The 13,662-nt window shown below is 41.4% G+C and overlaps 1 protein-coding gene across 2 annotated transcripts in view; it reads right to left on the bottom strand.

Annotated features, from left to right (window-relative positions):
* TRIT1 (tRNA isopentenyltransferase 1) overlaps window positions 1–13,436 on the bottom strand; it is a 47,932-nt gene extending 34,496 nt beyond the window's left edge. For both annotated transcript variants that reach the window (XM_061122297.1, XM_061122298.1), the window contains exon 1: window positions 13,239–13,436. In XM_061122297.1, coding sequence (XP_060978280.1) covers window positions 13,239–13,412 — 174 coding nt within the window. In that variant the 5' untranslated portion in view covers window positions 13,413–13,436. The remainder of the gene's footprint in view (window positions 1–13,238) is intronic.
* Window positions 13,437–13,662: the final 226 nt, after the last annotated feature.

The raw sequence follows: 13,662 nt of genomic DNA, 5'->3' as shown, positions 1-13,662 counted from the left end.
GGGTGCTTTGCCTGTAACACAAGCAGTTTCTGCTGCCTTTTGGCGGGGAGGGACCATGACACATGGCATGCGCGATCTCAGTTCCTCAACCAGAGATCAAACTGCAGCGGATGCACAGTCGTAAGCACCAGACTGCCAGGGAAGCCCCCTCTGCTGCCCCTTATCAGTAGAATTTTTATCCTCATTTGACCCTAGCTTGTTTGCTTGCCTGAAGTAATGAATTTCTACTGAGGTGAAATTAAATTTGAGAAGCTGAGGAGAAAACAGTTACCAGACACTGAAGCCCTTCAAAGTTTTCAAGAGGAAACGTGACATGGCTGCCCTGGCAGTCCAGGGGCTGGGAGTCCACCTAGCAAAGCAGGGAACGCCCGCCCGGCCCCTGATCCGGGAGGGCGATCCACGTGGTGTGCAGCAGCTAAGCCCGAGCGCCGCAGCCAGTGAGCCCGAGTTCCAGAGTCTGTGCGTCGGAACCTCTGAAGACCACATGCCTAGGCCCGTGCTCCGCAACAAGAAGAGCCGCCCCAAAGAGAAGCCTGCGCACAACCGGAGAGAGGAGCCCCCACTCACCCCGACTAGAGGAAGTGACAAAGACCCAGCACAGCCAAAAGGAAGTAAAGGAAGAGTAAGTGTGACAGAAAGCTAGAAATACACACACAGACACTGCCATATGACCACAATGCTAAGACAGAAACCAAAGGGCTGGTTTAAGAGAAGAAAACAGAGTTAATGATAAAGGTTCTATTCTGTGGTCATCTTCACAGCCTCAAGATTGGCCCACTCTTGATGGCTTCATTGATACTTTTTCTTAGGATGGAGACTAATAGCTGATGTGCTCCATTATTTGGAGGTGTATGTCTAAGGCAGGGAGAGGAGCATAACATAATGGATCAGGTCCAAACCCGGCTCTACTACCCAGTTGTAGCCTTCATTTGGCAGGTTTGCCTCAAGTTTGCCTCTGTAAAATGGGGATAAAAACAGCACCTACACTTCTTGCTAGGTTATTCTGCGGATTAGAGTTAATACATGCAAAGTGTTTAGAACTGTGTCAGACAAATGGTAAGCAGTACACAAAATACTTGGTATCTATATTTTCCTTGGCTTTTTGTGGTGAGATCCCTGACTAAAGTTTGAAAGAACAGAACTGCAAAACACCAGAGCTGAAAGGGGTTTCAGACCCTGTGACAAATAGATACTGTATGGCCCACAAAGCATAAAATATTTACTATCTGGACTTAAACAGATCTGGTCCAATCAGTTTCCCCTCCCTAACATACCCAAGAGAAAATTAAAGCCTAGACACCTGTAGGAACTTTCCAAAGTTATATATACAGTGGTCAGTGGCAAAGTTGGGACTAAAACCCAGTTTTCCCAGTAAATAAAGCTGCCTACCAGGCTAAATGGGCTTTCCTGATGACTCAGTGGTAAAGAATCTGCCTGCCAACAGTGCAGGAGACTGGGGTTCAATCCCTGGTCTGGGAAGATCCCCTGGAGAAGGAAATGGCAACCCACTTCAGTATTCTTGCCTGGGAAATCCCATGGAAAGAGGAGCCTGGCAGGCTACATTCCACGGGGTTGCGAAAGAGTGACACATGACTTAGCAACTACAACCAGGGTGAAATAAATGAGCTAAATGAAGACCTCAGAGTAAAAACTAGGACTATAATTTAGGAGAGAATACTGGCACCTGAAAAGTTAGGCAAATCATGTAATCTGAATCAACAGGTACTTACTGACTACTATAAGCCTATGCTGGAGAAGGAAATGGCAACCCACTCCAGTGTTCTTGCCGGGAGAATCCCAGGGACGCCGGAGCCTGGTGGGCTGCCACCACGTACACAGGGAAAAGAGCACAAAAATTCAACTGATACAAAACTGAAAGTCACAACTACCCAATGTTGTTTGTGATCACTTTTCAATTTCTTAAATGGGTTCCCTCAATTTTTTAAATAGCCTTGCCAATTTTCAGCTGAAATAGAATCAAGTTTTCAAAAAATTAAGAGCCTCAGCGAAGGGACCAGCTTTTAAGATAACAAGAGTCTCCTAATAGGACCAATTCTACCGAAAAATTCCTGAAGCACATAACTACTGAGTCTGGTAGAACAGTAGCTCAGAGACCATCAGGGATTAGTTAGAACACTGACTCAGACGGTCCAGTATGCAGAGAGGGCAAACAAAAAAGCTGCATTTCCCTGTCAGATGAGTTCACGTAAGAAAACCAAGGAAGTGCTAAGAAAATACAGGCAATGGCTGCTCAAAATAATTAAGAAGGCATTCTAAATACCACATATTACTAGACAACAGTGTGTAAAGTGATGCAATTAGAAAACAGGCAACTTAAAAAAATATATGGTCACAGGTCTTTGAGAACTCAAGAAAAAAAAAAAACAATAGCAAACACAAGAGCTGAAAGTCCTCTCAGCTGAGGGGTGAAAGTGAAAGTGAAAGTGAAGTCGCTCAGTCATAGCCGACTCTTTGCGACCCCGTGGACTGTAGCCCACCAGGTTCCTCCGTCCATGGGATTCTCCAGGCAAGAATACTGGAGTGGGCTGCCATTTCCTTAGCATCATTTATTAAGCAAAAAAAAACAAAAACAAAATTAAACTTACTAAATGTCCTTCAGAAGAAACATGGTTAAGTAAATTATGATACATCTATGAAATGGAATACTACACAGAGATCAAAAACAATAATGTAGAAAGTTGTACAGCTTACACTATCTAATCTCACGACCTATTATAAAGGTACAGTAACTAAAGACAAAGTGATACTGGCAAAAGAATAGACATACAGATCAATGGAACAGAATAGAGGCCCCAGAAGCAGTCAACTGGTCTTTGACAAAGGTGCAAAGGCAATTCAGTGGAGAAAGAAGAGTCTTTCAATATCAGATCTGGTTCAACTGGACATCCATACATATCTCACAACCTTATATAAAAATTGACTTAAAGTAGATCACAGGTCTAAATGTAAAATGAAAAGCTATAAAACTCACGTGTGTCTGTATATGTGTGTGTGTGTGTGTGTGTGTGTGTGTGTGTGTGTGTGTGTGTGCGCGCGCGCGCGCGTTGTATATATAAACCTCTTTTTTAAAGAACAGGAGAAAAATCAGCATGTCTATGGGCTTGGCAATGAGTCTGTTTTGTTCCATGTTCTTGCTTTGTTCTCTTTGGTAGGCCCTGCCTATGTGGTCTCAGTTCACAGACCAGGGTCTGAACCGGGAGCCCGGCACTGAAAGCTCTGAGCCCTGACCACTGGGCTGCCGGGAGCGCCCTGCATTGAGCTTTAAATGTGACACCAAAGACACAGCCCATGAAGGAAAAAACAGACGCGCTGGACTTAATGAAGACGTAAAACTGTTCTGTGAAAGACACTGAAGAGAATGAGAAAATAAGATACAGGTTAGAAGAAAATATTTGCAAATAACATTCTATATAAAGGATTTGCACCCAAAATACATTTTAAAAAACCTCCTAAAATTCAACAATAAGACAGCCCCTCCCAAAAAGAGATCAGACAGACATTTCACCAAAGATATACAGAGAGCAAGTAAACATATGAAAAGATGTTCAACATTATTAACCTTTAGGGGAATTTAAATTAACCACAATGAGACTCCAGTACACACCTCTTGGAATTGTTAAAATTAAAAGCAACAATACCAAATGCCGAAAGAATACAAAGAAACAAAAATTTTCATTCACTGCTGGTAGGAATGCAAAATGGTACAGTCATTTTGAAAAACAGCTTAGTAGTTTCCTAGACTATTTTAGGAAACTATTTTCTTAGTTAACCAGTGCGGAAGTTAAATCATTAGCTATGTTTATAATAGCTTTCTTTAAACTGGAAATTCAGGTGGCATTTCATAAATGAAAGTACATATAACGTACAATGGAATAATACTCAACAATAAAGAGAAACAGACTCATGCAACTACATGGAAGAATTTTAAATGTATTTTGCTAAGTGAAAAAAGTCAGACTTCCCTGGTGGTCCTGTGGTTAAGACTCCACACTTCCATTGCAAAGGGCCTGGGTTTGGCCCCAGTTTCCTGGTTGGGAAACTGAGATCCCACATGCTACCACATGGCCAAAAAAGAAAAAAAAAAAAGGTCAGACCCCAAAGGCTGAATACTGTATGACTCCACGTATATTACCTTCTGGAAAAGGCAAAACACAGGGATGGAAAACAGATCAGTGGTTGCCAAAAACTGGTGTAGGTAGAGGAGATGACTACAAAGAGGACACACAAGGCAATTTTTAGAGCGATGAAAGTGGTTCAGTATGATATGTAATGGCAAATACCTGACTCTCTCCATTTGTAAAACCCAAAGAACTGTACACAAAAATGAATGCACTCTACTGTATGCAAACTTAAAAATAATAATAACCAGAATGACTGAGGAACCAGGACAGAATGCAGTCTGCAATAAATGAATCTAATTATATCACAGATGTATGGCATAATCTCACTGAAGGGGGAGAAGGGGAGTTGACCTAAATAACTTTGTAAAACAATGCTATGGCTAGATACTATATGGCTAAAATTGCAAAATGAATTATACACAAACATTGTACTCTAGTTGGTAAATTTGTTTCTCACAGGATTAACTAGTTAAACTATTTTACAGGTTGTACAAAAAAAAGAAAATATTTGTAGACAAGGAGAGCCAGGTTTATACTTCTGAGGAAGAAGTCACAAACAACAAGAAGGAAAGATCAGAATAAAACCTGTGGTGGAATACAGAGTCAGACGTATCAGTATAAACTCAAGTTTATTTTAACACCTACACAGATATATACAGAAATAAACATAGATATTTGGGTATGCATGAATTTGTGTATATACATATGTTGCCTAGCTCTTCCCATTGAAGGGACTAGAAGCAATGATATCCTACTAGCAACAAGCAGAATTAGCACCCAGTACTTTGTATCTGAATACCATTCACCAGTAAAAGGAGCCAAGGCTCCTTGGAAAAATGGCTGATTCTAGAACTGAAACAAGACAAATGTAAGATGAAAGCATCTTGCAGTGCCAGAAAGTAAGGAAGTGCTAAACAAACAAATACAGGACATGCCAAAGGATACAAGCATCAACATGAAAGAGCACCCACTAATCAAAGCTGAAACAGTGTGAACAATAAAATAACTCAGTACAGGATTATGGCAGAAAGCAAAGAGGAACTAAAGAGCCTGCTGATGAAGGTGAAAGAAGAAAGTGAAAATGCTGGCTTAAAACCCAACATTAAAAAAACGAAGATCATGGCATCTAGTCCCATCACTTCATGGCAAATAGATGGGAAAACAACAGAAAGTGATGGACTTTATTTTCTTGGGCTCCAAAATCACTGCAGATGGTTGACTGCAGCCATGAAATTAAAAGACGCTTGCTCCTTGGTAGAAAAGCTATGACCAACTAGACAGCACATTAAAAAGCAGAGACACTACTTTGCCAACGAAAGTCCACATGGTCAAAGCTATGGTTTTTCCAACAGTCATGTAAGGATGTGAGAGTTGTGTATGGATGGACTATAAAGAAGGCTGAGCACTGAAGAATTGATGCTTTTCAACTGTGGTGCTGAAGAAGACTCCTGGGAGTCCCTTGGACTGCAAGGAGATCAAACCAGTCACTCTTAAAGGCAATCAAGCCTGAACATTGCTTGGAAGGATTAATGCTGAAGCTGAAGCTCAAGTACTTTGGCCATGTGATTCGAAGAACCAATTCATTAGAAAAGCCCTGATGCTGGGAAAGACTGAAGGCGGGAGGAGAAGGGGATGACAGAAGAGAAGGTAGGATGGCACTACCGACTCAACGGACATGAGTTTGAGCAAGCTCTGGGAGATGGTGAAGGACAGGGAAGCTTAGCGTGCTCCAATCCATGGGATCGCAAAGAGTTGGACATGGACACCCCTGTGTAAATCTGTAATTACTTCAAAATTTAGAAGCTAACAATAAATGTAGAACAGGGTTTCTCAACCTCAGTACACTATATTGACATTTGAGGCCAGGTAAACCCTTGTTGGGAGGGGCTGTTTTACATGTGGTAGGATGTTCTGCAGCATTCCTGGCCTCTGCCCACTAGATGCCAGGAACCCACCTTTCCATTTGTTACAATCGAAAATGTCTCCAGAGACTGTCAAGTGCCCCCTGCGGTGGAGGTGGGAGGGTATACTACCCCAGAGTGAGACCACTGATACAAAGTTATATACATTAACATACAAAAGTAACTGTAACATATTGTTAAGGGGACGCCCCCCACAGGAGCAAGATACAGAGCAGCATGAAATATATGAGTCAGTTTATGTTAAAAAGTATCACAGGAATGAACCTGAGGACATTAGGCTAAGTGAAATAAGCAAGTCACAAAAAAGACAAATACCATATGATTCCGCTTATATAAGTTATGTAAGAGTAGTCAAAATCAGACACAGAATACAGGATGGTGGTTGCCAAGGCTGGGAAGAAGGAGGAATGGGGAGTTATTAATTAATGAGTACAGAGTTTTAGATTTTTTTTTTAATTTGAAATATCTAATTTTCTTTATTTTTTACTCATTGTTTTTTATTGAAGTATAGTTGATTTACAATGTTGCATTAATTTATGATGTATAGCAAAGGGATTCAGTTATACATATACATACATTCTTTTTTATATTCTTTTCCATTATGGTTCATAATCGGATACTGAATATAGTTCTCTGTGATATACAGTAGGGCCTTGTTTACAGAGTTTCAGTTCTGCATGATGAAAAGCGTTATGGATGGAAATGGAGAGTGGTTATACAACATCATGAATGCATTTAACACCACAGAACTGTACAGTTAAAAATGCTTAAGATGATGAATTTTGTTACATGTATTTTATAATTTTTGTAAATTGGAAAAAACACATATACATACATGTACGAATACACAAACAAAAGGTCTAAAAGGATGTGCACCAAAATGTCAAAATGGTTATCTTCGGACGCTAAGATTATGGTGATATTTCCTTTGAACTTTTGTATATTATTTGGATTTTTTTCAAACAGCATGTTTTCTTTTTTCCAAACACAAAAAGGCTTTGTTCTCCATCTTTTTTCCTTACAATGCTTCCAGTTCAGTAACCAAAATCCTATTGGTTCTGTCTCCAAAACATCAAAATGATTACCCCTTTTCCCAGCCACAACCCAACTCCAGCCCCTCTTACTCAAGCTAATGTAACAGAATCCTAAACTGTTTATCCCTCTCTAACCCATTCTCCACCCAGGCCTCAGAGTTACCTTCTGAAATAGATTTACTATCACTTCCATGTTTAAAACCCCAAACCTCATGGCATCCCTCTCAAGGGCCTCAGGGTCTGTATTCTTAGTTTCACCTCTGACTACTACCCTTCTAGTGTCTATGCCAATGACAGTTGCTGGTCATGCCTTGAAAACATACCATGCATTTTTGCCTTCCTTTACTTTGCTCATGCTCTTCTTTGATCAGGAATATTCCTTTTCCTTCTCTGCCTGATAAAATGTATACAGTGGTATACAGGAAAAGAATGGGATGGAAGATGAATGGATAAATAAATAGGAAGAGGTGGAGAAAAAAAAACACAAAATAGCACAGAGATGAGGGTTCAAGAAGCAATTTTTAAGGGTGAGATCAATAGTGTCTACCACCTAAGGTTTCGGTGAGCATATTAAATGAGATAATATATGACCAACTTTTAAAACACTGCCTGACATATATTTTATTATTGTTATCATTTTCAGTATAATTATTATTCACAGCACAGTGGTAAGAGCTTGAACTCTGGCTGCCATAATGAGGAAGGAGCAGTGGTGAAGTTCCAGCTCAGAAGCTCTGGGTAAACTGAAAAAGGGAACCTGGTCTGATTCAAATTATCTAAAGAATCCAACAAACTACACAAGAAACCGCAACCAATTTGGTTAAGCCATACTAGAGTACATACAGAGCACACAGGTGAACTCTTGTGTAACCCAAATAACTTACACCTCTCATATATATACTCCCTCGTGAAGCCGAGCTGTTTCAGCACCCTGCCCCCACACTGAAACATCAGAGCAGCACCTCATCCTCACAAATCTGAAACTGCAACCCACATGTGCTCTCTTGTGTCTTCCCATTTAGCCAGTAGCCACTTCTCTTTCCTTATATAACATGGCAGATTTAACTCTAAAGTTCGTCCCACAGCTGCAAAAAAAAAAAAAAAAAACTAAATATACGTGTACAACCCACCCATGCTTAATACGATAGCCAAACGAAAACCAAACTCACTCACAATGAAGGCGAACCCAGAAATCTAGAAATTAATATACATTTTTTCTAGATGAGCCAAAATCTTGGGTATTTCCTCTGGTCCACTCTCATGCTTAGTCCTTTAAAAGACTGCCTCTGTGAGTTGTGGCAAGTAGACTCTGGGCAGCCCTCATTCCTCTCAGTTAACAGGTTTTTGTAACTTTCATTTTCATGCCTAGTAAGCCATTGTAACCCACTATCCCATCTCTTCTTTCATCCCTCCCCCATGCAAGCCAGATCTCCCTTGAGCACTATCAGGCAAGCAGTCCTTTGGTTTAAAAAAAAAAAAAACAAAAAACACTGCTCCTAAATTATGTTCCAAAGCAGACAAAGAATGCAGAACTCCACATTTATTAGATGACACATAGCCTGCTTACTAGTCAGACTGCCAAAAATAACTTGCTTCTCCTCTTGGAGGTTTAGGCAAACACAAGGGAACTGTGCTCCTATGTATGACTACTGCTTCTCCACAGGACTTGAAGAACTAATAAGGCATTAGAGATACTTCCTCTCTATAAACCCAAATAGAACACTTTGTTTATTTTCTCTTGGCATATAGTTGGCAGTCTGTATTTCCAGGCAGCCACTGTACATCTTTTGACAAGTGCCTTCAAATTTCTCAGTACAATGTTTCATCGAGTCACTGAAGGCGAAGCATTGTACCTTAAATTTACATACCAAGAAAAGACTGAAAAGAAGACCTTCAGTATCATCTTCCTGCAATATATCAGACACTACACGAGTTAGAAGATCCAGATCCAATTCCCAGGTGTGCAAGTGTCTTGTAGTGTGATCTCTAGTCTGCTCTTTAATCTTTCTGCACCTCAGTTTTTCCATCCTGGAAAACAGGGATTGTATTACCTGTCCTTCTTTGAATTTAGACTCCTACTGCTAGCTGAGAATATGTATGCTTCTACAATTTGTGAAACTGGAGTCTGGAAAACTCAGAAAATTAAGCACAAAGGTTGTTTTTCCACTTTTGTCAGACCTACCATGTAAAGTCCACAGTTGAGCCCAGAAGTCCCTAAGCAAGTAATCCCTCAGAGAGTTAGTTCTGACTTCCTACTCAACAAACCAATGAGAGGCGAGAGGTAAGGCAGGACCTCAGGTGTTACCTGGCTATAAAAGCAAGTCATTATCTACATTCTGTAACAATATTATCACCCTAGACACACGACCCTTAACACCCTGTGGTTTTATCTCAAAGAAGCTACCTCAATACTTAGAGCACTTACTTCTTCAATGTTTACAAAAACAAGTACTTTCCTTGGATGGGAACTGCCCTGCTGGGGTTGCCTTGGGATGACCCAACAATTAAGGTAGGACAAAAGGATGATACAAGAAGTATGAGGTGTGAGACAATTTAAGATTTAAGACAGTGTTTTACAATCCTTTCTGAGTTACTGGTATACTTCTGAGATTATTAAAATTCAAATGCTGGTTTAGAAAGGTCAATCTGGAAACTTGCAAAAATTTTCTAATTATCGCACTTTCCACTTGGTCACCCTTTAGCCTGTGTGGCTGTTATAACAGGTAAGTTTACTGCTCGTTCTAGGCGCTCTACAAGGCCTTCGTTTCTTCTCTGTTCCAGTAAACATTCTCTGCCTTTGGTACCATCAAATTATTCACATTAAATTATATCTCAGCTGCAGTTAAGTTTTAGCCCCCTAAGCAATGCCTCATGTGGCCACCACTTAGTTCAACACTCAACCTGAGATATCACTAGGAATTCACACTACGATTCACAATATGAATCCTAAAATACATTTTATATCTTGACCAAAATGTAACATACTCCTATGAAGGATGAGTGTCATACAAGTTAAGAAGTACTCTCTAATGACTGACTCCCACAGCTCCTGCCTCATCTAAAAGGGATGACAATTTTATGTATAGATAAGGAACTGAGCATGCAAAGTAGAGACCTATGTCCAATTCCAGGTCTGCTACTTACTATAAGACCTGTGTGTCATTACCTGTGAAGTGATAATTGTATCTACCTTACAAGGTTATTGTGAGGATAAAAAAAGCATATACAGAAGCATTTTATAAAAAGTGCTATACAAATTTAAGTTATGATTCTGCTTGTGGATTTAACTGAAACTGTTCTTTCAAGAAGCTGGTTAATAAAAAATAAAATGAAAAAAAGAAAAGAAGCTGGTTAACTCCAACATTAAGAATATCACTCACTGGGACTTTCCTGGTGGCACAGTGGATAAGAATCCGCCTGCCAATGCAGGGGACACGGGTTCAATCCCTGGCCCAGGAAGATTCCATATGCCCCAGGGCAACTAAGCCCGAGAAGTGCAGCTACCAAGTCCTTGCACCACAACCAGCCTGTGTGCTCTGGGGACTGCGAGCCACAACTACTGAAACTGCATGCTGCAACTACTGAAGCCTACGTGCCTAGAGCCTGTGCTCTACAACAGGAGAAAACCACGGCCACGAGAAGCCGGTGCACCCTAACAAAGAGTAGCCCCTTCTCCCCGCACCTAGAGAAAGGCCTCGGGAGGCAATGAAGACCTAGTACAACTAAAAATAAATTAACTTCTAAAAAAAGAGTATCACTTGTTTACAAGTTTGACAGAAATTTTCTGAGTCAACTTCAAGTCACTGAAAAGCCTCATCTCATTCTATTGGTTAAAAAGCAGAGTAGCACTACCCCATCAGGGGCACGGTAAGCAATGGTAGAAACGAAGAACTGTGTATACCCACAGTGAAAGGGGCAGAGATACTTTATTTCATTAACTGAACCAAAAAGTAAAAATCAAAGGTCAAAGTTTTTCAATAGGTATGAGAGGAAATGTTATGAATATCCCAGGTTTAATCAAAATTAAACACAACCTTCCCTGGTGGCTCAGACCGTAAAGAATCTGCCTGCAGTACAGAAGACCTGGGTTCAATCCCTGGGTCAGGAAGATCCTCCAGAGAAGGGGATGGCTACCCACTCCAGCATTCTTGCCTGGAGAATTCGTGGACAGAGAAGCCTGGCAGGTTACAGTTCATGGCATCACAAAGAATCATGACTGAGTGACCAACTCTTTCATAGCCAGTTCAGAAAGCTCAGTTATCTTCAAAGTGTTTTTCATGCCATAATTAATCCTCATGGCATCCCAAGGATGAAAGAAATTTAATTCTCATATTCTAGTTACTTACAACCACAGGAAGAATCTAAATGGATCAAGATGTGTGATTTTGATGAGACAGGCCAACAAATATTTCATCAAATGTCAAAGATCTACCATATCATCAGCACTGAACAAGACACCAAGTGTCTAACTGTCTAACCATTCTATCTTGAGCAAGACCTCTAGCAAGCTCAACCTTGTGGTACACAGATATGAGTGAAGAAACATTTCTGAATAATGGATAACACTATTACAGAGCAATTACCAACGTTTATTGCCAGGACCTGCCGATTTACTTAAAAACAGATGTAAAATTAAGATGTTCTATTGAGAACAGCTTCCTGATAAGTGTGGTATATGAGGAAGAGGGGGAACAGGGGGCAACAGTGTGCTGTTTTAAATAAGATGGTAAAAAACAACAACAACAACAAAATAAGTAAGATGGTCAGAGAAGGCTTCAATAAGGTGACATCTAAGTAAACACCTAAACAAAGAGAGTAAAAGATGCACACTTATGGAGGGGAAAAGGTTCCACCAGGCAGAGAAAACCTCTGAGCGTAAGATTCCTAACATGGATCATAGCTGCTGCATTCTCCACACACCTGCTAGACTTTCCCCATGGATGTAAGATCTAAAATTTGTAGTCTCTCTCCTCTCCACCTCCCACTCCTGTACCTTGCAAATCATCATGAAAATCTCAGTTCAAACATGTATTAATTTCCTTTGTTTCATATTTAGCTGGACTAAACTCCTTGAGAACAAGGACTGCAGTTTTGTCTCCCTGAAAGGGCCTTGCAGAAAACAGCACCTACCATATTTTTAGCACTTACTACCTGCCTCATATTATATTAAGTGTTTTACATATTTAGTCTGTTTAACCATCACAATAATATTGTATTACTAATTTTATTCTTCCTATTTTACAAAAGAAACAAAGACATGGAGAGGTCAAGCTGAGGTTGCATATCTTAGAAAAGGCAAGGCTGGGATTAGAGCTAAAGTCTGTCTCTCAAAGTCAACACAAATTAGAGGCTGCAAACAAATATTTGTTGAATTACCCCAATCACCTGATCCGTGCTGATGGTCGTGTCACCCCAAATGAACTAATGAGGGTGGAGACCATGCCCCAGAGGCTTATGGGGTACAGTGGACAGAAGGACTGCCCCTCCTTGCTGAGGTTCAGCAGCAGGCATTTCACACCAAGCATCTCATTTACTCTGTAAAAACTCTTAACTCGTAATTCCTCCATCAGAAATTTGCCCCAAATGTCACCCACCCTGAATCGAAGCACAAATCACGACCTTATTTAGATCACGTGGCCGATGGCAGATTAGGGAGGAGAATCCAGGTCTCAAGACTACCCACGGTGATCCATTCCCTCAGCAGACAATCATAGATGGTAAATGATTTATCCTGGTTTCGCTGTAAATTCTAAACAGCAAAAGCTCTGGAATAATTTTCAATCAAAAGGTATGTATTGGACGCCTACATGTCAACCTTGCAGGTTCAAACACCATCGCCTCCACATATTCGCTTTGTGACACGGCGGTGGTCGTTTCGCCTCCCGAGGTGAACTCCCTCATCCGTAAAAGAAAAATAATAAACCACACCAGACAGTAAAGTCGTCAGCAGTAAATGAGATGTTAGCACGATGTCTGGCGTATGGTGGGCGCCTACTAATTATGGGTGCCCTTCCTCTGCCCCCTCCGCCCCACAAGCTTCGGAGTTCACCCACTTCCACCAAGCGACAGGATATCTACTCGGCCAAAGGCCCGCACGCGGCCTCCGGTTCCCCAGGTCGGGGACAGCCGCACTGTCATACCTGCATAGAGTCAGCGCTGACGATCTCGCCACCGAGCCGCTGGCCGAGCTGTAACGCCAGGGTGGATTTGCCGGTGCCCGTGGCCCCGAGAATCACTACGAGAGGTAGTGTCCGCTGCAGGCCCCGGAGACCAGGGCCCACGGACACAACTCTTGCAGCCGCCGTTGCCGCCATCTTGGATACGTCTGCGCTTGCGCCGGATCAGCTGTCCCCATGGCAACCGTCAGTGCGCCTGCGCGGACCTCGGGCTCTAGAGGGAAAGGGTGGAGGGAAGGAGGAGACAAGGGACTGAGGTCCCCAATCTCAGAAGCTCCTGCTGTGACTGCCATCAACTAGCTAGTGTGAAAACCTCAACTACCTCCTCTCTTAAATGGGAACGTATCAGTCGTATCTAAAATAGATTTATACCTATTATTCTTTTTTT

The sequence above is a fragment of the Dama dama genome, chromosome 20 (genome assembly GCF_033118175.1).
Source record: "Dama dama isolate Ldn47 chromosome 20, ASM3311817v1, whole genome shotgun sequence".
Taxonomy (NCBI): domain Eukaryota; kingdom Metazoa; phylum Chordata; class Mammalia; order Artiodactyla; family Cervidae; genus Dama; species Dama dama.
The sequence above is the reverse complement of the archived record's forward strand: the minus strand, read 5'-3'. Positions and strand labels throughout refer to the sequence as shown.